Here is a 25842-nt window from a genome sequence, read left to right on the forward strand (position 1 = left end):
ACAATTACTTTGATAAAACACATATTTTGTCATGTGCAAATGGCTTTAGATACCGATTAGGTCCATTGATGACCAAATAGCAGATATTGAACACAAACAAACAGCGCCCATTTGTTGTGGACAAAGGACAGCTGGCCATATCAAGGGCCCCATGACTTTCAATAGCTTAGGGCCTCATCCAGCCAAAATCTGGCCTGCCGATGGCCATCCAACTTCTGTTTCAGAACTTCCAAGGAAGTAGATTCCACCACCTCTTGAGGGAGACTGTTCCACTGCCAAACAGCTTTTACTGTCAGAGAGTTTTTTTCCGGGCTCTTTAGTCGGAATCTCCTTGTTTGCAACTTGAAGCCCTGAATTCGAGTCCTGCCACCCAGAGCAGGAGAGCACAAGCTTCCTCCCTCTTCCATGCCACCAAACACTGGAAATTCGTTTTCCCCGCCCAAAGACAGTTATTGCAATAATTTTAATAAAACGCGCGTGCACATCGCTTGCAAGGCGTCTGCCTCTGCGCGTGCGCAGAGACTAGCAACCGGTCTCGCCTCCTCCTCTCCGGCAGAGGGCGCTCTCCCTCCGCGCCAAGCCCTCTTCCGGAAGGAACTCTCGCGCGCCGGGCCGCGTTTCCGGCCGGGCCCTTTTCAGCGGCGGACCCAAGATGGCGGCGCCCAGGCTGGCCTAACGTGCTGGGCGAGCGGAGGGCGGTCGGCGGGCCATGGCGGCGGCGGCGGCGAAGGCGAAGGCGCCGGCGGGCGCCGGTCGGACGGTGCTGGTTCGGGGCCTGCCGCCCTCGGCCTGCGCCGCCGAGCTGGAGAGGGAGTTCGGCCGGGCGGGGCCGGTGCGGCGGGCGGTGGCCGTGACGGAGCCCGGTGAGCGGGGACGGGAGGCCGGGCGGGAAGGGGCGCTTCCACCCCCGCCCTTCCTCTGAGGTGGGGCTTGGGGGCTGGGCTAGATGACCCCGGGGGGACCCTTGTTCTAGGCAGTGCTTTTTCCCCAAGAAGATGTTTGGGGTTACTCTCATTTTCCTATTGAAATATTGCCTCTCAATGAGGCCAAACTTAAATTCACAAAATGTTGAGAGGTACGTGCACCCTGGTGTCCCTCCAGAAAAAAACATTATTATTATTATTATTATTATTAACCACTGGCAACAGCACCACCAGTCAGTACTATCACTGGATCATGGAGCCCACCTGGCACCAGAATGAGCCCCCCCCCCCAACAAGGCATCTTTCCTGGCAGTTGTTGTTTTTTAGTCGTTTAGTCGTGTCCGCCTCTTCGTGACCCCCTGGACCAGAGCAAGCCAGGCACTCCTGTCTTCCACTGCCTCCCGCAGTTTGGTCAGACTCATGCTGGTAGCTTGGAGAACACTATTCGTGACCCCTGAGTCCCCCCCCCCCCCGAAAAAAGCACTGATTATTATTATTATTATTAACCACTGGCACCACCACCAGTCAGGACCACCTGTGCATCACGGAGCCCACCTGGCACCAGAATGAGCCTCCCCAGCAAGGCATCTTTCTTGGCTGTGCTGCACATTGCAGCTGTTCAGATTACGAACGTGGCAAAGTGTTTGCTTCCGGGTTTGCTGCACATGCAGACGCAGAAGTGCCATATCACACTTCATGAATGCGCAGTAGCAGCACTATGTTTTTGGACTTTTCGGGGTGCGAACGGCACTCCGAAACGGATCCCATTCGTAAGTAGAGGTACCACTGTAGAGCCAGTTGGCATAAGGTTGCCATGGCGTCTCCTTCAAATGAAGCACCTTTCTTCGTATGAATCTATGCTTAAAATATTTTGTATGGTTCTGGTTATCTACCAGCCTTTTTCTTGAATCACAGGGTGGGTGGAGTGACATGGCTTTCCCTATCTTATATGTGATATTTGTTCCCTGGCCAAGTTGCTGACCTTTGCTGTATGTTATTATTATTATTATTATTATTATTTGGAAAGACACCTTGAGTTCCTTGCAGCAAGAAAATGAGGTTAATAAGCTTAGCCCGTCATAATAATATTAATATGCCTTTAAATCTGTTGGATAGGCAAGAAAACCTGTCGTGGGTTTGGCTTTGTCACTTTCTCCTTGCCGGAAGATGCTCAGAGAGCCATCCAGGAGATCACTGCCTTTGGGAAACGCAAGATCACGGTAGCCCTTGCTAATCCGAAGCCACGGCAGAAAGGAAAGAAGAAAGAAGGTAAGTTCAAGGTCTCTCTTTTTTGTGGGGTGCCAGGATTTTCTGTGCGCTGCTGTCGACATTTAGCACCAGTTTTGCTGAACACAGTTAGAAAAACGGAAGAGGCTTGTGTTTGGTCCCACATGACTTGCGCTGCCTTCGAGTCTTCCAGCACCCTTTCTGACATGTTCTTCCAGTCCAGAAGATGGGTTTTCATTTCCTTACAGTACACAATTTCAAGACATTACCAATAAATTAGAAAAATGAAAAATTGTCCAGTAGCACCTTAGAGACCAATACATTCGCAGTTATACCTCTGCAGTGGAACAAACCGCCTCTACAGCCAGCAGGGAAGTGGCCACATAACAGGCTAGTGGAAAAGAGAAAGGATTCCTGTCAGGTGGACTGAGGTAGGAGGGATGCAGTCACCTGCCTCCCCTCCAATAACCTGCTTGTTTCCTATGATGGCTATGAAGGAATTGGCTCCCCCGCCCCCCAACCAGCAGAGGAACCAGGAGAGCTGGGATGGAAGGGTCTGCCACTTCATGGCCTGTATGGGATTCCTAGACAGCTGTGGCTACCAGGCAAGTTCTTAAAATACAAATCTGGGCTATATGTATGGAGAGGAGGACTCTTGGCGGAGCTGGCAGAGGAGCCGAATGTTCCCTGCCTTCACTCGCCTCTCCAGCAGCGCCTTCACGCTTTGCCTGTCCTGCCTGGCTGCTTGTGAAGGGAGAAGATGCCTTGTCTGCTGGAGTTTCTCTCCTGCTCCAAACAAAATAAAAAAATTCCTTCTAGTAGCAACTTAGAGACCAACTAAATTTGTTATTGCTATGAACCTTCATGTCCATGCACACATCTTCAGATACCTCTTCTGATACATGCACACGTATCTGAAAAAGTGTGCATGCACACAAGCTCATACCAAGAACAAACTTAGCTGGTCTCTAAGGTGCTACTGGAAGGAATTTTTTTATTTTGTTTCGACCACGGCAGACCAGCACGGCTACCCACCTGTAACTCTCCTGCTCCAGGCATGGTGGCGGGGTTCTTCAGCTGCGTCTCATGGGCTTTTGACAGGAGGTTCTCGTAAGCACATCAGAAGAGTCTGGCTGCTGGATCAGACCAAAGGGGGTCACATCCAGTTGCAGAAGAAAATAATCTTCCCACCTGCTCAAGACCCTGTTGAGCAAGACAAGGCAGTTGTGTTGGAGAAGACCTCCACCAGCCAGACTCTCTTCTGAGCTGATCCATAGACTGTTCAGCTTACATACAGAAGCTAATGTCTTTTGTAGGTATGGCAAGGTTCTCACACCTGGTTAATAAGAAACGACAATAAATAAACGGCTCAGGACCACAATACCTCAAGGACTGCCTCTTTCCATATGAACCTACCCAGACCCTGAGACCATCTTCTGAGGCCCTTCTTCGTGTGCCTCCTCCTTGAGAGGTCTGGCGGGTGGCAACACAAGAACGGGGCCTTCTCTGCAGTGGCTCCCTGTCTGTGGAATGCTCTCCCCAGGGAAGTTTGCCTGGCGCCTTCATTACACACCTTTATGCACCAGGCGAAAACGTTCCTTTTTCCTTTTTAACCAGGCCTTTGGTTGATATGATTGACCCTTTTAAATGTGGCTCTTTTGGGTTTCTTTTATTGGGTTCTTGTTTTTAATTTGATTTTATATATTATGATTTTGTTTGTGAACCGCCCTGAAACCTGCGGGTATAGGGCGGTGTACAAATCCAATTGATAATAATAATAAGTAGTTTTGTGGGGAGAACACAGGGAAGCAGCATTGCTAGTCAAAAACCCTCACACTTTCCATACTCCCTTCACCCTTTCGTGCTGACTCTATAAGAGAGACGTGGCCTTAAGATAGAAGCAAGCTAGTGGCGCCCGCCCTGTGGAATGCCCTCCCAGCAGATGTCAAAGCGATAAATAACTACCTGACATTTAGAAGACATCTTAAGGCAGCTCTGTTCAGGGAAGTTTTTAATCTGTGATATTTTACTGTATTTTTTGTTTCTATGGAAGCCGCCCAGAGTGGCTGGGGAAACCCAGCCAGATGGGCGGGGTACAAATAATAAATTATTATTATTATTATATTACTATTACAGTCCCTGGTCCTTGCAGACCCCAGACCCGTCCAGTCCAGCCTCCTGTTCTCAGACTGACCAACCAGATGCTTGGGCCCATGGGATGCTTGTGGGTGTGACCTGAGCGCATCAGCACTTGTGCCTAGTGATGATTCCTCCGCTGTGTTCTTAGTGTGTCATTGTCCTTGCCGTGTCCCATTTGCTTTGGTTCCAGGTGCCTCTGAGGCCCCCCAGCGAGGGAAGAAGCCCCCAAAGGCAAAAGGAGCCTCGAAAAAAGCCAGGCTGATCATTCGCAATCTGAGCTTCAAGGTACGAGCCGCAGGCAGGGGAGTCGCCTGCTTCTTGGATGGGGCTGGGGCTCTCTTTCTGAGCCACCCCCATTCTTTTCTTGGAACGAGGCCGTTAAAAGTGGACTGGCAGGGTTAATATTTCATGGCACTCTTGTTTGAGATTCAGAGCGCTGACATAGTGCTGTTTCGCAGAATCGTAGAGTTCGAAAGGGCACCCCAGGGCCATCTAGTCCAACTCCCCAAGAGATGGCCATCCAGCTGTTCATTTCTTAGCAGCTTTTGGGTGTAAATCAGTCTTTAACATCAGCAGTAACATCTAGACCATGGGAGCGTTTCAGCCCTGTTCTTGAGTTTGTTTAAAATCTAAAACAGCTTATCTTGTATTCCTTTCTTTGAATTTGTGCCATTTAGGTCTTTTAAACCTTTTTGTAAAGGCAATACTAAAATTTTCACAGCTGAGTCCTTAACTCTTTATTACTGTGCTTGGCTTTCTTCAAGTTGGGCTGTGTCTAAAACTTGCTAATTAGGTTTTCAAACCTTTTCTGTAAACTCAGTTTTAGAAACCGTACCTTTGAGTCCTCATTCCTTTATTACTGTGCTTTGCTTCACCTAGGTTGAGCTAGGATTATGACACTTCAGAATTTTTGGGAGTTTTACCCCCTTTCTTTGAATTTGGTCATTTAAGGTTTATGATTTCTCTATTTGCTTCTGAGGAAACAGAATAGTTCAGTGAAACGAGGGTTGTAGCCGTCATCCCGTTAAGGCCTTGCTCAATTCTAGGTTTTTCTAATTTTTCCCTTAAACTTTTTGATTTTTATTATTTAGTTTATTTCTATAAGATAATATTTCTAGTCGATTACTTCTCGTTTCAGGGATTTTCACGGTATTTCATTTGTTTTGTGTAATTTGGTGTAAATCACAGCTGCGCGCTCCATTTAATGGAGCAGTAATAGGAGCCCCAAGCCCCATCCCTTTTGGATTTCCCACCAGAGAGCACAGTCTCCTCGCAGAACATTGGAGCAGCAGCCCAGCTCCTTGCTAAGGCTTGGGGTTTTTGAAAAATACACAATGCGCTGTGATGTCTTCTGCCATTGGTCTTGTTTCTTCTCTCCTTAGTGCACAGAAGATGACCTGAAGGCTGCCTTCTCCCAGTTTGGCACAGTGCTGGAAATTACCATCCCCAAGAAACCAGGTATGGCCAGGTGGCCTGGTGGGAAAGGGCCGGTGGGGCGCTACTGGGGGAGAAAGGTAGCATTCCATTTAAACTGCACACCTGTCCTGGATTATCCCAAGCCATTCATGGATCACTGCCTTCCCCTTTGGAACGAGCAATCGGAGCCAGGAGCACTGGCTGGCTCATGTTTCTGCCCTCCGCCGTCTTCAGCTGAAGAATGAAGTCCCACCTGCCTTCTTGGTTATGGCTCTGGCTGCTCCTCTTGTCTCCCTATAAGTGGAATCCCATGCACAGGCTACAAATATGTTTAAAAAATAGTCAGAATGAAGTTGCTTTCCTGTCGCTTCCAGATGGAAAGATGCGTGGCTTTGCCTTTGTGCAGTTCAAGAACGTCCTGGAAGCAGGGAAGGCGCTGAAGGGGATGAACATGAAGGAGATCAAGGGTGAGCCTGATGCTTTCTGAAAAGGAGCCGGGGGATTTGAGCTCCTCTCTGTGTGTTTATGTCGGATGGGAGCTGCCTGGGCATAGGCAAGATAATACTTGCTCATCTATTGCTCTTGATATCCCACCTTTTTCTGCAAGGAGCTGTGAATCTCCACAACGACCCTGTGAGGTAGGTCAGGCTGAGGTTCAGCAACTGGCCCAAAGTCACACCCAGCCAGGGAGGGAATTGAACCCTGGTCTCCCGGGTCCTAGTCTGACGCTCTCCCCGCTTCCCACCACTGGCTCTCTTGCTGGTCCTCTTGTGCTGGGAATGCTGGAACATCTGCAGGAGAGTTGAACATGCAGGGTGTTCAGGCAGTGGGGCTGACGGACTTCGGCTCTCCTCTGCACATGCACCATGACTTTTCATTTCATAAAATTTGCACACCGCTTGACTGTTTATTTAAAAAAAAGCCCTCAAAGTGGTTTACAAAAATGTGAAACACGAAAAAAATTGACGTGGGGATTGCAACCCTCCTTTAAAACAAGGAAAGTTAAAATACTAAAACGGATTAAAATTACCTCCATTTTCTAAGCATCTGGACAGGCCCGTCTAAACAATTTTAGCAGGTGCCGGAAAATTACCGTATTTTTTGCTCTATAAGACTCAATTTTTCCCTCCTAAAAAGTAAGGGGAAATGTGTGTGCGTCTTATGGAGCGAATGCAGGCTGCGCAGCTATCCCAGAAGCCAGAACAGCAAGAGGGATTCCTGCTTTCACTGCGCAGCGATCCCTCTTGCTGTTCTGGCTTCTGAGATTCAGAATAATTTTTTCCTGTTTTTCTCCTCCAAAAACTAGGTGCGTCTTGTGGTCTGGTGCGTCTTATAGAGCGAAAAATATGGTATACAGCGAAGGCTGGTGTCAAGAGGCAGGGAGTTCCAGAGGGTATGGGCTGCCACACTAAACAGTTGAGTTCTTGCGAATGGGAAGCAGGTATCATGTGGCACCTACAGCAGCGGCAGTTCCTCAGATGGAATCAGTCCCTGGGATTTGTAGCTGCGCTGCTCCCTCGCCAAGCCAGCCTTAGAGCTCTCGCCCTGACCTGGCCACTGTGATCCACGCGACAGTCACCTCCAGACTGGATTATTGTATCTCGCTCTACGTGCCCTTGAGACCGACCCAGAAACTCCAGCGGGTGCAGAATGCCGTGGCGAGACTCCTTACGGGGTCTTCGCTGCGAGATCACATTCACTCGGTGCTATACCAGCTGCACTGGATCCCGCTGGGGTACAGGATCAGGTTCAAGGTGCTGGTTTTAACCTTTAAAGCCCTATATGGCCTAGGACCCTCGTACCTATGGGACCGCCTCTCCTGGTATGTCCCACAGAGGAACTTACGGTCTTCAAACAAAAACATCTTGAAGGTCCCAGGCCACAGAGAGGTTAGGCTGGCCTCAACTAGAGCCAGGGCTTTTTCGGCTGTGGCTCCGATCTGGTGGGAACACTCTGTCACAAGAGACCAGGGCCCTGCGGGACTTGACATCCTTCCGCAGGGCCTTTGGCCAGGGCACAGCCTGACTCCCTCCTTCGGCAATCTTCACGGAGCTCTGGCCCAATGGTTGCCAGTGGTTTAATTTGAATTAATTTTATAAGGAATGATTTTAGAGTGTTGTGTTGTGTTGTACTGTTTTATTGTTGTTAGCCGCCCTGAGCCCGGCTTTGGTTGGGGAGGGCGGGATATAAATAAAATTTATTTATTGTTATTATTTCCCTCCGCAGAGCGCCCGGTGGCCGTGGACTGGGCCGTGGCCCGGGAGAAGTACCAAGCGATGCAGGCAGCGGCATCTCCAGCAGGTGAGTGGCTCCGGGGCAGGAGTCATCCTGCTCTGGGCATCTCAGGCAGGTGGGTGAAATGGCCCAATCTTGACCTCAGGCCAAGCAGCTGAGAGTGGCAGGGGGAGATTGAGAACATTTATCCCGAGTCTTTGTAGCCAGGCAATTGCCTGGTTCTGAGAGCAGAGCTGACCTTCAGAAGCAACAGACCCCCCTCCCTGCCCAGCAAGCATGGAAGGGGAGTGCCCTCTTGCTTATTCATTTCATAAATGTATTTTTAAAGGCATTTTTAATCTTTTGTTGGAAGCTGCCTAGAATGGCTGGGGAAACCCAGCCAGATGGATGGGGTAGAAATAATAAATTGGCGTAGAAATAGGAAATTATTATTATTATTATTCATAATGTGTATGCATTCGTTGATTCTTTTTTTAAAAAAAAAACCATCAAAGCAGATAAAAGAATAAAATCATCATTGAAAAAATAACGGCAATCATTTATGACTTTAGACGAGCTGAAATGACAGTAGACAAAAAACAAGTTAACATTCACACCAGATTTCTTGTCTAAACAAGAACGTTTCCAGCCAGCGCTGAAAAGAGTGCAGTATGGCAAGAGGCAGGGAGTTCCAAAGGGAAGGCAGAGCTACACTAAAGGCTTGAGTTCCTACAAAACACGGAACGGATTTTACGTGGCACTTGGAACAGGGCCGGTTCTGTGAATGGGAGCGGTCTGAAGGCAGCCCTGTTTAGAGAAGCTTTTAATGTTTAACAGACTATTATACTTTAATATTTTGTTGGAAGCCGCCCAGAGTGGCTGGGGAAACCCAGCCACATGGGCGGGGTATAAATAATAAAATATTATTATTATTATTATTATTATTATTATTATTATTATTAGTTGTGTGTCTCTGGGTCAGGTGATCTCACGGGTCCCACGTTGCGAAGGACCTTACAGACTAATAGTAAGGCCTTGACGTTGGTCTGGTAGCCACTGGGCAACCAGGACAGATCTCTGGGCATCGGAAGCGCCATGTTCCGACAGGGTCTTTCTCCTGCCAGCCGTTCTGCCCTTAGAAAGCCTCCTCCTTCTGTTGCAACTCTAAAATTCCTGCCCAGTCCAGGCTTTGCAGGTGTGGCTCCTTCGTTTGGACTCCCGTTTCTTTGTTCTGTGGCCCCATTTGGGATCTGGCCGCGGGGACCTCCCTGGCATGGCTTTTCTCGAGAACCCAAGATGCCCTCTCTGGATCAGGCCAAGGGGGGGGCCATCTGCTCCAGCCTCCTGTTCTCCCAGGGACCAACCGGGTGCCTGTTGTGGGAAGGCAGCAAGCAGGACTCAGCGATGGCAAGATTTGCCAGGATTAATAGGTGAAGCTAGAAATGGGCGTCTTCCTTGGGAGAAACTGGGCAGAGGCGTCTCACCCTCCTGCTTCTTTGCCTCTCTCCCCCAACCAGGGGTCCAGGAGAAGAAGAAGCTAAGCAAGGCCCAGCAAGCAGACACAACTGAGGCTGGCAACGAAGACGACGATCCGGAAGACGAAAGTTCAGAGCCTGCTGAGCCAGCGAGGCAGGGCAGGTGAGCGCAAGGGGCTTGCTCCAGAGGACCCGGGACAGACTCACTCTGCTGCTGACGGGGGGATCGGGGGCGGGCACACTAAACCACCCTCTGTGCCCTCGGTGTGATATTGATGTTCCGTTCCACCCTAAGAGGAACAGCTGTGTGGAGTTATTGTATGTCACATGCCTGTTTACATTCCAGCACAGTCTGCTGGGAACTTCCCTTGTGTATAGCTTTTGCTTATGCTTTTTGCTTGGACACGAAGGGGAGCAGACATGTTTTTCCTTTGTCCTGATGCTGAATAAAATGCTTGTAAATACGCTTGACATAGGCCTCTCTCTGCCCTTCCGTTGCAAAGAGTTCTTATCTCTGCTGGCTTGCATGCTCAGCTTCTGAAAGGCTTCTGAAAGGCTCTGAGTCGCAGTTTGATGCAGAACCAAGGACCGGAGTTTGCCCCGCTGCCGGCCGGTGGGCTGGGGCCTGCCAATTGCCCCCATTTCCTTGGACGCATCCCGACACCAAATTCCTGCTCTCTCTCTCTGCCAGGAGGCAGCGGCAGGGCTGCCTCTGGCTTCCTCCCTCTGCCCAAATCCAGCCATCTCCGAGATTCCAGAACCCTAGAATTAAGCCCTTTGGGCGCAGAGTTCAGCTGCCTGCTTCTGACGGCTCTTTCCTTGCGTGATTTCGTGGACAGGTACTTTGAGCAGCTCGCTCCACCGCCTGCAGATAGTGAGGAGGAGGAGGAGGAAGAAGAAGAAGAGCAAGCGACGCAGGACTCGGATAAGGAAGAGGGGGAGCCTGGCAAAGCCATGAGCTCTGATGAGGAGGAGGAGGAAGAAGAAGATGACGAGGAAGATGAAGAAGGTTGGTTTTTTTCAGTTTCTGAGGGGTTGGATGCCAGGGCAGGTGGCAAACCCTTAAAAAGGTGGCGCCTCAAAGGAGCGCCAGGAGAGACCTGTTGGGTCTGGTTAAAAAATCAATTTCAACCCAACATTCCTCTTTCTGAAAGCTGCCAGCCCCCGCGTGAAATTTCATGGCCTCTGCTGGGGCCCTCCTCCGCCTTGGTCTTTGGAGACTGGGCACTGCCACCTTGCCCGGTGAGAGCAGCATGAGAATAATATTTACCAAAGATTCCTGCATTGCAGAGGGTTGGGCTGGATGGCCCTCGGGGTCCCTTCCAACAATTCTGTGGCCTGCTCTTGCTCATGATTTCCCTCTCCCCGGTCTGCTCCCGTTCCAGAAGTTGGCGTCCCTTCGAAGCGGAAAAAAGTCCAGAAGCTCCCATCAGACGTCACCGAAGGAAGGACCGTCTTCATCAGGTGGGCGAAGGCCATGGGCTCAGCATCGCCTTGGGAGAGAAGCTGGAGGCGGCTGCCCTGCTCCTTCTGCATCCTTATGGGGCTTAGAGAACCCTGCTCCAGCGTACATTTATGGCTGTTTCTCCTTGCTACTTTTTAAGCTTATTAGCTGCTTGTCATCTGAATGTCTCCAAGTGATTCACAGCAAAATATCTATCTGTAGACATATGTAATACGATATGGGAAGGAAGGAAAAACGGGATGGGGTCATTACATGCATCAATATATCGTTTAACGTTCTGCATCGCGGGGGGTTGGAATATCATTGATGCTAACCCTTAGGATCTTAACATTCTGCAAATATTTGTATTTTCCTAAAAATCAACACAAGTTTAACAAGTGTCGGGTTCGTTCAGCAGCGATCATGTGAGTGCTTCTGTTGTTGATACTAGCCCTTAAGATCTTAATATTCTCAACAGGTAAAGAGGGGGTGTTATTGGGTTGTTGCTTTTATTTTGATTATATAAATATTGTAGTTTTTATGTTGCTCTTTTTGGCAAACTGCCCTGAGACCTCTGGGTATAGGGCGGAATATACCGTATTTTTCGCTCTATAAGACTCATTTTTCCCTCCTAAAAAGTAAGAGGGAATGTGTGTGCGTCTTATGGAGAGAATGCAGGCTGCATGGCTATCCCAGAAGCCAGAACAACGAGAGGGATCTCTGCGCAGTGCTTCCTCTTGCTGTTCTAGCTTCTGGCTTCGCCACGCAAAGCGTCTTCAGGGCACGGGGAGCCTTCATCCCGCTGCCCTGTGGAGGCTTCGCGCAGCTCTTGCTGGCTTTTGCGGGAGCTGGGGGAAGGGACTGCACCTCCTGGAAAATCCCGCAAGAGCTGCACTCCCTTTAAAAAGCCGCGCTGAGCGGGTGTGTGGCTCTTGGGGGCTTTTCCCTGAGGAGGAAAAGTCTGCAAGCGCCACACATCTGCTCCTCACAGCTCGTGAAAGGGAGCGCTGATCAGAGCCTGGGATGCATACAGGCTCTGCTCAGCACTCCCTTAAAAGAATATATTTTTTTCTTGCATTCCCCCTCTAAAAACTAGGTCTGTCTTATGGAGCGAAAAATACAGTAAATTCAATAAACAACAATATTTTCATATTTATCATTATCATGAAATCAAAAGCATGTTGTTGTTTTTTATTCCGTGCAAAGACTTTTTGCCGTCCGCCCTTGCTGGGGCCCCCCGGACATGTTTGTTCCCTGGGATCCAAACCCGCTCTTGTCCTCCCTGGGTGTGGGGCGCATCTTCACGTGCCCCCTGCTTCCCCCCTAGGAATTTGTCCTTCGACAGCGAGGAGGAGGAGCTGGGGGAGCTGCTGGAGCAGTTTGGAGACCTGAAGTACGTGCGGATCGTGCTTCACCCGGACACGGAGCACTCCAAAGGTAATGGGGCTGAGACGGGGGGGGGGGGGGTTGGAGGGGAGGGGGGCAGGCTGAGACAGAATAATTTTGTGGGGTTTTTTAAAATAATATTCACTGCTTTTTACACAATTTAAACGTTGCAAAACCAAAAAACAAAAACAGAAAAATAAAAGCCAATACAATACAATAAAAAAGGGGAAAAAACACTACATAACACTAAACACATAACCAAACAAAACAATTTAAAACACTCAAACAATTTCAATATATCTTTCATTTACTTGTTTCACCGACCTCCTCACACCTCCCTTTTTGTATTCTACTTCTGTCAAATGTTTCAGCAATTCCTTTCCATCTTCCTCTGTTATCTATCAAATAATTATCTTACCACATTCTAACCTTATTTTACTTTTAAAATCCCATTAATCTATTTATACTTAAATCCTTATAACATTTCTACTGAAGCCATATAACTTCATTGAGACAGAATAATTTTGTATTAGGCGGGGGGGGGGGGGGAAATCCCCAGAGACCGGAGTTCAGATCCCGCCTCAAAAGTAGCAACTAAAAAATATCCTTTTTTTTGTCCTGCAAGGAGGGGGGGGTCTGTATTATATCTGTTTACATAAACATTGTTGGGGTTACATCATTCTCCTTATTTTGATATTTTTGCCAGGAACATGTTCGCACAATAACTGTGTTTTATATAAGAGGCCTCTACTATCATGAACTATACAGCACTGAGGGGGTAATTTTATGGTATTAGAAAAGGTGGGGAAATTGAGCGTGTGCCAAATGATGGCCTCTCCTTCCGGGGAGGTTTTTAAGCAGAGGCTGGGCGGCCATCTGTCAGGGATGCTTGAGCTGAGATGCCTATTTAATTAAATCCAACGCAGATATAGTTCTTCCTTTCTTGGCCGCTACTATTGAGAACTGTCCAAGAATCATTGCTTACGTAATCTGTTACAGCCTCTGTATCTTCTAATGTTTGATAATGCTTAATAATGTATGAACTCTGTTTTTAGTCACGATGTGACAGATTTATATTTGTAGTTTCTACATATCAAATATTAAACCTTGTATTTGCTTTTAATGTTTAATATATTATTGTATTTTAATATTCTGTTGGAAGCCGCCCAGAGTGGCTGGGGAAACCCAGCCAGATGGGCGGGGTATAAATAATAAATTATTATTGTTATTATTAAGCGTTCATATTTATATTATGTAGAACTATTAACAGCTTAAAAGGGACACGGGTGGCGCTGTGGGTTAAACCACAGATCTAGGACTTGCCGATCAGAAGGTTGGCGGTTCGAATCCCCGCGACGGGGTGAGCTCCCGTTGCTCGGTCCCTGCTCCTGCCAACCTAGCAGTTTGAAACCATGTCAAAGTGCAAGTAGATAAATAGGTACCGCTCCGGCGGGAAGGTAAACGGCGTTTTCGTGTGCTGCTCTGGTTCGCCAGAAGAGGCTTAGTCATGCAGGCCACATGACCCGGAAGCTGTACGCCAGGTCCCTCAGCCTATAGAGCGAGATGAGTGCCGCAACCCCAGAGTCGGTCACGACTGGCCCTAATGGTCAGGGGTCCCTTTACTTTACCTTTATTAACAGCTGAGGAAGCCCTTTGGGGTGAAACAAGGAAATATCCAGAAACCTTGTTCTGCCCTCTCCCCTCCCCAGCTGCCTGAGCCAGCCTGCCTCTGTCTGCCTCCCATGCTAGCCAACCTCATCAGCTGTGTTGCCCGTGACATTCCGGGTACCTTTCCTTAACCACATTCAAGGACTGTGTAATATATGAACTCAAAGAAGAATGTACGAAGAAAGGAAGAAATATATCTGCCTTGGATTTAATTAAATAGGTTATATACCTTGCTTGAGGATTGTATAAGTTGTTCATCCTGGACTTGATTCGTATGATAGGAAGGAACTAGTAAAGACATTTGTTGCAAACATGACCATGCAGCCTGTCGCACTCTATACAGTCATACCTCGGGTTACAGCTGCTCCAGGTTGAGTTTTTTCAGGTTACGGACGCGCCGAAACCCGGAAGTACCGGAACGGGTTACAGAAGCGCCAAATTACAACCCATGCTTGCGCAGACGCGCCACTGCGGGTTGTGAATGTGCATCCCACATGGATCACATTCGCAACCCGAGCGTCCACTGTATGTTGTAACTATTGCATCTGTGTAGCAAGGTACAGTGGTACCCCGATTGTGAACGGGATCCGTTCCGGAGGACTGTTTGCAACCTGAAAAGAAAGCAACTCACGTCTGCACGTACGCTGGTTGCAATTTGCCACTTCTGCGCATGCGTGTGACGTCATTTTGAACATCTGCGCATGTGCGAGCGGCGAAACCTGGAAGAAACCCTTTCTGGTACTTCAGGGTCATCGCGGGATGCAAGCTGGAAAAACGCAGCCTAAAGTGGTTTAACCCGAGGTATGACTGTATTAAGGGACACAGGTAGTGCCTTGGGTTAAACCACAGAGCCTAGGGCTTGCTGATCAAAAGGTTGGTGGTTCAAATCCCCGTAACAGGGTGAGCTCCCTTTGCTTGGTCCCTGCTCCTGCCAACCTAGCAGTTCAAAAGCATGTCGAAGTGCAAGTAGATAAATAGGTACCGCTCTGGCGGGAAGGTAAACGGCGTTTCCATGCGCTGCTCTGGTTCGCCAGAATCGGCTTAGTCATGCTGGCCACATGACCTGGAAGCTGTACGCTGGCTCCCTCGGCCAGTAAAGCGAGATGAGCGCTGCAGCCCCAGAGTCGTCCGTGACTGAACCTAACGGTCAGGGGTCCCTTTACCTTTACCTATGACTGTATTTGTTTAGCTAAGATTCCTGCATTCCTTGAGGTCCCTCCCAAGTCTACAATTCTAGGATGCCCTGGGTCACTGTAAGACAGCTTCCTAAACATGCCTCTCTCCTCCCCACTCCCCCAAATCCCACCCCCAGGCTGTGCCTTTGCCCAGTTCCTGTCCCAGGAAGCTGCCCAGAAGTGCCTTCAAGTGGCTCAGGATGAGAGCGAGGTGAGAGTTTCCGGCGGGGTGGGAGCGTGGTAGTTTCTCCTGGCTCGGCCTGTCTCTGGCAGCGCCCGTGGGTGCCCCTTCCTTGCCTCCCTGCCTCTCACTGTCTCTCCTTCTCCCCGGAAGGGCGGGGGGCTGCACTTGGGGGGCCGCCGCCTGCGAGTGGACCTGGCCATCAGCCGGGAGGAAGCCCAGCAGCTGCGGAGCCAGAAGACGAAGAAACCCACCGGCACCCGGAACTTGTACCTGGCGCGTGAAGGCCGTGAGTGCAAAGGAGGCGGCTGGGCGGGGCTGGATTCACCTGGGCTCACCTTGCCTTGTGTGCAGGGCGACGGGGGCGTGTTCATTCCCATGTGGAAGGGGCTTGAGGTGGCGGCAGGCTCTCCTTCCTTGGAGGTTTTTAAGCAGAGGTTGAGTGGCCCTGTGTCAGGGGTTCTTTAGCCGCGATTCCTTCATTGCAAGGGGTTGGGCTAGATGACCTGTGAGGGTCCCTTCCCAGTCTGTGATTCTGTTCTGCTTTTCAATGCTCCTTTTTCCTCTGCAGTGATCCGTGCTGGCACAAAAGCTGCCGAGGGGATGAGCGATGCTGACCTGGCCAAGAGGGCACGGGTAAGTTCTCTCTTTCTCTTTCTCTCTCTCTGTGTGTATGTGCCTAACCCAGCCTTTCTCAAGCTTGGGACTACAACTCCATCATCTCTGACCACTGGTCCTGCTTGCAAGGGCTGATGGGAGTTGTAGGCCAACATCTTGGGACCCAAGGCTGAGAAAGGCTGGCCTAGAAGCTAGACATGGCTCCAAGCTTTCCCTCCTTAAGGATGCCAGAAGCCCCTTGCTGGGCCAGGTCAAGGGGGGTCTGCTGAATCTAGCCCATGGGTAGGCCAACTAAGGCTGAATGCGGCCCAATCGCCTTCTCAACCCAGCCCGCAGATGGTCCGGGAATCAGCATGTTTTTACATGAGTAGAATGTATCCTTTTATTTAAAATGCATCTCTGGGTTATTTATGGGGCATAGGAATTTGTTCATTTCCACCCCCCACAAAATGCGCCCCCCACAAGCTCTGAGGGACAGTGGACCGGCCCCCTGCTGAAAAAGTTTGCTGACCCCTGATCTAGCCTGTCTCTGATGGGCAAGAGCTCTCTGCTGCTTACGACTCCCTGCCCCTCGCACACAGGGCCCCCCTGAGGCCCCAGACTCTCCACGTAGCAAGAGGACATCATGTTATGTAGTTGTGGAGAGCCAAAAAAATTGCCGAATCGCGCGCGCGCGCTCTCTCTCTCTCTCTCTCTCTTTCCCTGTTTATTTCCCACATGCTACCTGTTCTGCATTTGTTTACTGTGGCAGCCCTTACAACTCTGGAACTCCCTGCTTGTTGAGACGCAGAAGGCGACTTCACTGTCTTCTTTTCAGCTCTTGCTAAAACCATTCTCGTTTAGGAAAACCTGCCCGGATGCTTAGGAAGTTGATGGGAGTTAAATTTTTAAAAAACTATTTTAAACTTTTGCATGCTTTAAACAATTCTTGATTTGATTGTTTTATCCTTTTTTAAACCGCTTTGAGTGGGTTTTTTTTAAAACACTCAAACGGCATACAAATTTTATGGATCACATGCTGTTTGAGTGTAAAAAAACAACAAGCCTCGAAGCAATTTACAAAACAATAGAAGTCTAGAAGAGTTTACAACATACAGAAAGTTAAAGCCACTAGATAGCAGACTAAAACAAATCAAAAACCCCGCACACTTTCTAAACCTCTGGGTGGGCTCATCTAAACACAAATGTTTTGAGCAGGCGTTGGAAAGTGTTTGGTGCCTGATATCAATTGGCAAGGAGTTCCAAAGTGCAGATGCTGTCACACTCCGAGATCGAGTTCTTGCCATAATGGAATGGCTATTAAGTGGCAGTGCCCGTTCCATCAGTTGAAGTGGTCCAGATATTGTCTATGGGACAAGGCAATCTGGTGGTCCCGGGTCCTTGAGGGCTTTGCACGCTAACAGTAACTTGGCCCGGTGGAAAATCGGCAAGGTGTCCGTCAGCAATTGGCTGCAGCATCCTGCACGCACTGCAGCTTCTGGCTCAAGCGCGAAGGAAGCCCCACATAGAGCGCATTACAGGAATCCTGTTGTGAAGTAACGGGCGCATGAACTCCTGCAGCCGAGCTCAGAGTTGGGGTGCGAGAGGAGGTGCTGCTTGAGAGATCTGCAGCTCCTGCATCGCAGGGGGTCAGAATAGATGATCGTCAGGGATCCCTTCCCACCTGGCAGTTTTGTGATTCTGTGAAAGAATAATAATAATTTAATATTTATAAGGATCCCATCTGTCTGGGTTTCCCCAGCCACTCTGGGCTGCTCCCAACAGAATATTAAAAACACACTAAAACTTCAAACATTAAAACCTTCTCCAAACAGGGCTGCCTTCAGATGTCTTCTAAAAGTCAGATAGTTGTCTATTTCCAGGGCGGGTGCCACTACCGAAAAAGCCCCGTGCCTGCTTCCCTGTAACCTCACTTCTTGCAGAGAGGTCCTCTGCGCTGGACCTCAGTGTCTGGGCCGAACGATGGGGGTGGAGACACTCCTTCAGGTATACTGGGCTGAGGCCATTTAGGGCTTTCAAGGTCAGCACCAACACTTTGAATTGTGCTTGGAAACACCCTGGGAGCCAATGTAGGTCTTTCAAGACCGGTGGTGGTATGTGGTCTCGGTGGCCGCTCTCAGTCACCAGTCTAGCTGCCACATTCTGGATTAGTTGAAGTTTCCAGGTCACTTTCAAAGGCAGCCCCACATAGAGCACATTGCAGTAGTCCAAGTGGTTAATAACTAGAGCATGCACCACTCTGGTGAGACAGTCTGTGGGCAGGGAGGGTCTCAGCCTGCCTACCAGATGGAGCTGGTAGACAGCCGCCCTGTATGCAGTTGCAATCAAAATTCATTCAACCCCCCAGGTTTCTTATCAAAATTTACAGACCTTCAGCTGTTTGCAATGAGCAAGTCAAACAAAAGCCCTTGAAATAGCTCAGCTGCCTAACACAACGGACGTGGGAGATAACCTGCAAAAGCAGGAGCGTCTTCCAAGCAGAGCGGTGGGCTGGCTTTCCCCCCTTGCCCCCCCCCCCACTCCTGGCCATCCTGCCTGCCTGCTCCGCCTCACCCCTCCGTCTTCCTCCCCCAGTTTGAGGAGCTGAAGCGTCACAAGCTGAAGGACCAGAACATCTTCGTGTCTCGGACCAGGCTCTGCGTCCACAACCTGCCCAAAGGCGTCGACGACGTCCGGCTCCGGAAGCTGATGCTGCAGGCAGCCAAGGGAAGCCCCGGCCTCCGGCTCAAGGAGGTGAGCCTGCCTCTCAGTGCAGCCAAACCCCGCAGGGGGGTGGCAGGGATTAAGCGAGGAGGGGTGGGAGGGAACCAGCCACCCCACCCTGGAGGAAAAGCTGGGGGAGAAATGGACAAAACAGCTCCTGTCACTCAGAACTACCTGTTGAGCTTCTGGCTTCATCCTCGTCACAGACGCTTGAGCTGAGATTAAATCAAATCAATTTAAATCACGACTTCACTAGTCAGAAAGACTTGATTTAAATCACTAGTCCGTAAGACTTGATTTAAATATTTTTTTAACAGAAAGACTCTTTCTTGCTGGTATAATCTTAATATTTACAACCAGACAAAGGTTTCATTTTTGGAATAATAAATGTTCAGGGTAGTTATTACAGTTATATAAAAAACCACTCATTTGGTTGTACTATTAAGAAAGACATAGGTAAAGGTAAAGGTACCCCTGCCCGTACGGGCCAGTCTTGACAGACTCTAGGGTTGTGCGCTCATCTCACTCAAAGAGGCCAGGGGCCAGCGCTGTCCGGAGACACTTCCGGGTCACGTGGCCAGCGTGACGAAGCTGCTCTGGCGAGCCGGCACCAGCGCAGCACACGGAAACGCCGTTTACCTTCCCGCTAGTAAGCGGTCCCTATTTATCTACTTGCACCCGGGGGTGCTTTCGAACTGCTAGGTTGGCAGGCGCTGGGACCGAGCATAGACAGATAATTATGAAATTATTGTGAGGTTTAATAAGTTAACCTTTTATATCTGGACAACTTTCTGCTGTACTTTATTGGAAGGAGAAAAATAATCATTTCCTTAATAGCAGTTTAAACTATTTATTTAACTAAAGGAATAGCATTATAGCATATGTACCCATGCTTGTTAACTGATGTGGTTAAACTTTTTTTTTTTAAAAAAAGAAAACAGACTTGAGTTTTAGCCCACATGAAAATCTTAAAACAAATCCTTATTTCCTGATGAACAGCCTTTGGACTATAATGTAACTTAAATGGAAAACTATCTTTAGAAAGGTTTTTCCTCCAAAAGCATTTTATTTTGAAAATCCAACTTAAATAAAAAAAATCTGATTTATTTTTTTAAACCCATTGATTTTTATCCACCCGGGTTGGACTAGATGACCCTTGGTTCCCCTCCAGCTCTGCGATTCTCTCTCTCTCTTTCTCTCCAGTGCCGTGTGATGCGGGACCTGAAGGCGCCCGCTGGGAAGGGGAAGGGCCAGTCGCTGGGCTATGCCTTTGTGGAGTTCCAGGAACACGAGCAGGCCCTGGCTGCCCTGCGACACCTCAACAACAACCCCCAGGTCTTTGGGGACCAGAAGGTAAGGTCTCTTCCCCCACGCCCTGTTCCTTCCAGACGGGGCACCGGAAAGAGGTGGGGTAGATTCACAGAGGAGAGGGCTATGAATATCAGTTTCTGGAGCGCGTTGCTAGTTTCCCTTGGGGGCACCAGGCTGCCCCCCTGAGAACAGGAGGCCGGACTCTCCTGGTCTTCTCAGGCTGCCCTTTCTCCCCGCAGCGTCCCATCGTGGAATTCTCCCTGGAGGACCGCCGGAAGTTGAAGCTGAAGGAGCAGCGAGCCCAGCGCAGCCTGGTAGGAATAATAGTAATAATACTCCACCCATCTGGCTGAGGAGAAGGAGGTACCCTAGAACCCTGCAGAGTTGGAGGGGACTAGATGACCCTCGGGGGTCCCTTCCAACTCTACGGTTCTACGATTCTTGGAATATTGCAAACGGCTCTGTGATCCTGATGCGAGATTTTGTTTTCATTTCACTTCCGTTTGTATACTGCCTTTCTATATTACTTTGCGTAAGGCAGTCTGCAAGCTGAGGAAACAACAAAATAGGCAGCAAAGATCGCAGAACGTCTGTTCCAGGTGTAAAAAAAGTCATACTGTAATCACAACTTTGAAATAAGCAACTTACCTCAAATAAGGCAATATTCAATAATCCATTATAATAATAAACAGTAAAGTACCAGCACATAATAAGTAAACAGTTTACACTTAACAGTTACAATAAAGAATTACCAAACTATAATCGATAAAAATAATGGGTGCTCAGGGGGGAGAGGGGGATATTTGGTATTTGAAAAAGAAGTGGGTGCCCTCCCTCGCTGAGCTCCCTTGGGGTCCTGCAGTGGGGCAAACCTTCCCTGTCCCCCCCCCCCTTTTCTCCTGTGCAGCAAAAGCTGAGGCAGAAGCAGCCCCCCGAGGAGGAGGCGGCCGGCAAGCAGCCCAACGCCAGCGCCTCCGAAAAGCCGGCCAGAAGGCGGAAGAAGAAGCCCCCCAAGGCCAAAGAAGCAGAGGGGGCTTCTCAGGGGCACGAGGACCCGCCAGAGCCCCCCCAGAAGAAGCCCAGGGTCTCCCCGGCAGCCAAGCAGCAGCGTCCGGAAGCCCCCCGGCCGGCGGAGGGGGCCGTACCCTGGGCGGGTTTCCAGACGCGGGCGGAAGTGGAACAGGTGGAGCTGCCGGACGGCAGGAAGCGGCGCAAAGTCCTGCCTCTGCCCTCCAAACGGGGGCCCAAGATCAGGTAATGGGAGACACGGGGGGGGGGGAGTATATGAGCCTATGGGGGGGGGAGCAGGGTGCTGCCGCCGCCACTCACAGACATCCCCCTGCTCTGTGTCAAGGCCTCGGGACCAGTCTCCCCTCCTGCCTGCCCCCTGCCTCAGTTTCCCTTCCGTCTTTGCCCTTCTCTTCTGCCCCCCCCCCACCCTGGCTGCCCTTCACCTGCTCTGCATTCCTCCCCCCCTTCCAGGAATTTTCCCACTAAGGGGGCACAGAAAGGGCCATGTTCCATCATGTGCATCCTTTGGGGGGGGCATATCCCCGGGGGGGGGGGGGCAAGATGGAGAAGTGGACAGAGCAATGGGGGCAGTTCTGGCACGGGGTGGGGCATTCCGGCCACTCGGAAAGCGGCGGTTTTTGCAGTAACGCAACACACAGCCCTTTCCTTCCGGGTACGGAAGAAGCGCTGTCCCAGTTGTGGGACGTATTGCAGCCAGGCGAGGGCGCTGGAGGGAGGGGGTCTCGGGGGGGGGGGCACATTTGGCCCCTGCGCTCCGGGATCCCCACAGGGCAGGGTCTGGTCAGGGGGCTACCCAGAGCCTGTCTGCCTGGGGGTGTGGTGTGCATTGAAGGGGGGGAGAGGGAGCTGGAGGGGGGAGTTGGGAAGGTGGTCCGGGGGGGGGGGGTCAGCAGCCCCCTCTGGGTCTCCCCTGGATCAGGGAGAGCAGCCGTGGCCTGGCTTCTCCCTCCGTCTGCTGAGCTGCATCTCTCTCTCCCGGCAGGAAGCGGGACAAGGGAAGAGTGAAGCCCCCCGCAAAGAAGATGGCCCCCTCTGGCCCAACGCGCAGGCCAGAGAAGATCAGCCAGGGGCCCAAGCAGGTCAGTCGGTTGGGGGGAAATCGGGGGGGGGGGGCTCTTTCATGCCAACAGCCAAGATTAGATGAATGGATCAGGCCAGCGGCCCGTCCGGCCCAGCATCCTGTTCTCCCAGAGGACAACCAGATGCCCCAACGGGAATCCTGCAAGCAGCTTGCAAGGACAAGAGCAGCCCTATCTTCTCCCCCCCCCCCCCGGCTGTTTCCAGCAACTGGGATTCGGAAGCCTGGCTGCCTCTGGCTGTGGAGGCGGAGCCATCCTGTAGCCGCCTCCTCTTCCGTGAATTTGTCTGTTCCTCTTTCCAAGCCATCCTGTGGCAGTGAGTTCCACAGGTTCAGCTGTGCGCTGCTTGAAGGAGGACTTTATAATAATAATAATTTATTATTTATGCCCCACACATCTGGCTGAGTCCCCCCAGCCACTCCCAATTGAGTGTTAAAAACAATACAGCATTAAACATTAAAAACTTCCCTAAGCAGGGCTGCCTTCAGATGTCTTTTAAAGAGAAGATAGCTGCTTATTTCCTTGACATCTGATGGGAGGGTGTTCCACAGGGAGGGCGCCACCACCGAAAAGACCCTCTGTCTGGTTCCCTGTAAGCTCACAATGAGGGAACCGCCAGAAGGCCCTCGGAGCTGGACCTCCATGTCCAGGCAGAACGATGGGGGTGGAGACGCTCCTTCAGGTCTACTGGGCCTTTGAGGCCGTTTAGGGCTTGAAAGGCCAGCACCGACACTTTCTCTTCTCGACCCTGAATCTTCCCAACCTGGAGACCTAATGGATAGTAAAACCAGCTCTCCGTATGCAGAGGGCAGGCGGGGGGGACTGGCTCCTGGCCACATCGCATGGTCCTGCAGCCTTCTCCAACCTTCAATTCTGCTCTGGGTTTTCTGCAGGAAAAAAACAAAAGGCCCACCTGCCCAAAAAATTGCATTGGAACTGTTCACATATTTTGTACATTCTCTTCTCCTAAAGGAAGCCGTTTCCTCGGCCTTTCTTTCATAGAACACACATTTCTGCATGCATTTTTGGAGCCCATTCTCGTCGTCTTAATATTTATTGTGATTCCTGCCTTGCAGGGAGTGGGGCCGGATGACCCTCAGGGTCCCTTCCAGCTCTAGGAGGAGTCTGTGATTTTATGTACCGCTTAGTACGCAGAATCCCTAAGTGGTTTTTACGGAAAGCACAGCAAGAGATTTTAAAGAAGAGAAATCAACATTCAGGCATTTAGAACCAAACATACAAGGAAATGCACCAGGAAAAACAGAATGAAACGTCCAGTTAGATATCACTAAACAATAAAACAGAAGGGTGTGATGGGTTTTAAGGTAAAGGTAAAGGGACCCCTGACCATTAGGTCCAGTCGTGGCCGACTCTGGGGTTGCAGCGCTCATCTCGCTTTACTGGCCGAGGGAGCCGGCATACAGCTTCCGGGTCATGTGGCCAGCATGACTAAGCCGCTTCTGGCGAACCAGAGCAGCGCACGGAAACGCCGTTTACCTTCCCGCCAGAGCGGTACCTATTTATCTACTTGCACTTTGAGGTGCTTTCGAACTGCTAGGTGGGCAGGAGCAGGGACCGAGCAACGGGAGCTCACCCCATTGTAGGGATTCAAACCGCCGACCTTCTGATCGGCAAGCCCAAGAGGCTCAGTGGTTTAGATCACAGCGCCACTTGTGTCCCACGTGATGGGTTTTAGGAGCCCCTTAATGCCTGATGGAATCCAGTTAGCTCAGCTGGTTAGCGCGCGGTTGGTGCCGATAATGCCTCAGTCGCGGGTTCAGTCCTTGGACTAGATGACCCTCACGGTCCCTTCCGACTGCAATTCTACGATTCTGTGAATGGACGGGTCTCTAGGAGGTGATAGAAGCTTGCCTTCGTTTACTCCTTGCAAGCAGCATGCAGAAGGGTCTTTTGACCATCGGCCCTGGCGACTGGGACAGCTCACCTTCCCAAAACCAGCTGAGGCCCCATGTTCTCCATCCTTGGCTTGAAAAATAAAGCCAGCCAATGGGATTTTTGGAGGGGGGGGGGTGTCCTCAGGCAAGGCAGTGTGGATCCCTGTAACCCGGAGCTGAAACTGCAAAAACCGGAGAAGCTCGGAAAACCCGGTGGATATGCCTGTTTTCTGATCCATTTGCGGAACCCTAGAATTTTGCAGAAGAGAGGGACCCCGTGGTCATCTAGTCCAACCCGCTGCGATGCAGGAAGGTTGTCCTGGACAAATTTCTCCTCCCCAGGGAAGGGGGTGCCGGAGATAAAGCCTTCTTTGCTGCTTTTCGCCTGCTCGCTCCTCCCCTCGCCCCTGCCCCCTGGCTTCGCCCAAGTGCCCCCGCCCCCACCCTCCTTGGCCAAACCGTGGGGCGCCCCCTTCCTGACCCAGCTCTCCTCCTCCTCCTCCTTGCAGGCGCCCAGGAAGCACCCTCGGGGGAAGCGCAGCCAGGCAGAGACCCGCTTTGAGCAGCTGGTGGAGCAGTACAAACGCAAGATCCTGGGCAGCGGCGGCGGCAACAAGGCGACGGCGTCAGCCAGGAGGAGCAAATGGTTTGAGGGCTGAGGGAGGCCCTGGGGGAGACCGGGGGGGGGGGGGCAGGAGAGGGACGGCTGGCTGGGGCTGAGCCCAAGCAAGGGCAGCGTCCACCCCCCCCCCCATCTCTGCCATCTCGGACTACTGGACTGTGCAAGGAAGCAGCCAAGAGCCTCCTGAGCTCTCTTTTCAGGGGTGCGTAGAGGGGGGGTCTGGTCCCCAAGGTGCCCCCCCCCCGCTGGCCCAGGCTAGTGGGCAGATTTTTCGGGAAGTGCTTGCAGGACCCAGGATCAGGGAGAGACGCACACACCAGCGGGTGAAAATATATTTTTGCCATCTCTGACCAAGAGAGGCCTGTCTTGTTATCATCGCAAAAGCTTTTTAATAAAAGGGTTTTATTTAAAATCTACCTTTCCGCCCCCAGGAACAGAGGGAGTCTCTGGGGACCACCTTCCTCGCTCGATCCCGGAACAGGGCTGAGGGGAGGCTCTCTGCCCCTCCAGATGTCGCTGGCCCCCCACCGCCCTCCACCTCTGGGCAAGGTTGGCTAGCTGGAGGGCATGGGGGGGGCAGGCCACCTCTGGCTTGCTCTCTCTCCATCTCCCTTCCCTGATCTCCATTTCAGTTTCATTTCTTGTAAAGCAGCCAACCACATTTTTTTTCGGGGGGGGGGGAGAGAGCAGTTGAGAGGCAGCGTGGTGCAGTGGTCAGAGTAGTTTGGCTACAGGGATCTCGCAGAGACCAGGGTTCAAATGCTCCCACTCGGCCGTGAAGCTCCCTTTGCAGTGTGTGCTCCGCCCCTGCCTCTCAGCCTCGCCTACCTGACAGGGCTGCAATGGGGATAACGTTGAGAGGAAGATTACCACACACTCCACCTGGGAGCCCCTTGGAAGGAAAAAAGGTGCAATGAATATATAAATGAGCAGCTTCTTCCAGTTGGCCCTGGCGGGCTCCTTCTCGCGCTGGCTGGAGGTTGTGTGTGCACGAGTTCGAATCAGCCCTTCAGCACCTTTAATGATTTCTCCTGGGATGTCCCAGCAACCCAAGGCCAGGCGTGGTGGAGCGCCAAAATCCTTCCGGCGGTTGCACGCATGGAAATATGGCCGCAAGCGCAACTCCCCGTCCCCCGCCGTCCCCAAATCTGTTCCAACCAGAAGTTTGTGGACTCCAGCTCCCATCCGCTCCCAGCCAGCACAGCCAGGACCGGCGGGAGTTAAGGCTGTTGTGTATCTCAGGCTTTCAGTATGTGGGGTTCAGGGAAGTTATGGCCACATGGTTTGAGAAATGCAGCTTCTTAAATCCCAGCCCTGCAATGCACTCTCTGTGG

The 25842-nt window shown here is 51.0% G+C and overlaps 1 protein-coding gene across 2 annotated transcripts in view; it reads left to right on the plus strand.

Moving 5' to 3' along the window:
* Positions 1-655: 655 nt before the first annotated feature.
* The window catches only part of RBM28 (RNA binding motif protein 28), a 54542-nt gene continuing 29355 nt past the window's right edge, over positions 656-25842 (plus strand). The window contains exons 1-19 of one of the 2 annotated variants that reach the window (XM_083401972.1): positions 656-863; positions 2040-2192; positions 4480-4574; positions 5672-5747; positions 6080-6172; positions 7932-8006; positions 9437-9557; positions 10234-10403; positions 10780-10858; positions 12166-12275; positions 15205-15278; positions 15402-15537; positions 15820-15884; positions 18441-18599; positions 19773-19922; positions 20120-20194; positions 20788-21134; positions 21895-21991; positions 24396-24831. In XM_083401972.1, coding sequence (XP_083258098.1) covers positions 710-863; positions 2040-2192; positions 4480-4574; positions 5672-5747; positions 6080-6172; positions 7932-8006; positions 9437-9557; positions 10234-10403; positions 10780-10858; positions 12166-12275; positions 15205-15278; positions 15402-15537; positions 15820-15884; positions 18441-18599; positions 19773-19922; positions 20120-20194; positions 20788-21134; positions 21895-21991; positions 24396-24545 — 2379 coding nt within the window. In that variant the 5' untranslated portion in view covers positions 656-709 and the 3' untranslated portion in view covers positions 24546-24831. The remainder of the gene's footprint in view (positions 864-2039; positions 2193-4479; positions 4575-5671; positions 5748-6079; positions 6173-7931; positions 8007-9436; positions 9558-10233; positions 10404-10779; positions 10859-12165; positions 12276-15204; positions 15279-15401; positions 15538-15819; positions 15885-18440; positions 18600-19772; positions 19923-20119; positions 20195-20787; positions 21135-21894; positions 21992-24395; positions 24832-25842) is intronic. The other variant, XM_083401973.1, reaches the window with a different exon arrangement.

The sequence above is a fragment of the Podarcis tiliguerta genome (assembly GCF_965153285.1).
Source record: "Podarcis tiliguerta genome assembly, chromosome: 10".
NCBI lineage: Eukaryota > Metazoa > Chordata > Lepidosauria > Squamata > Lacertidae > Podarcis > Podarcis tiliguerta.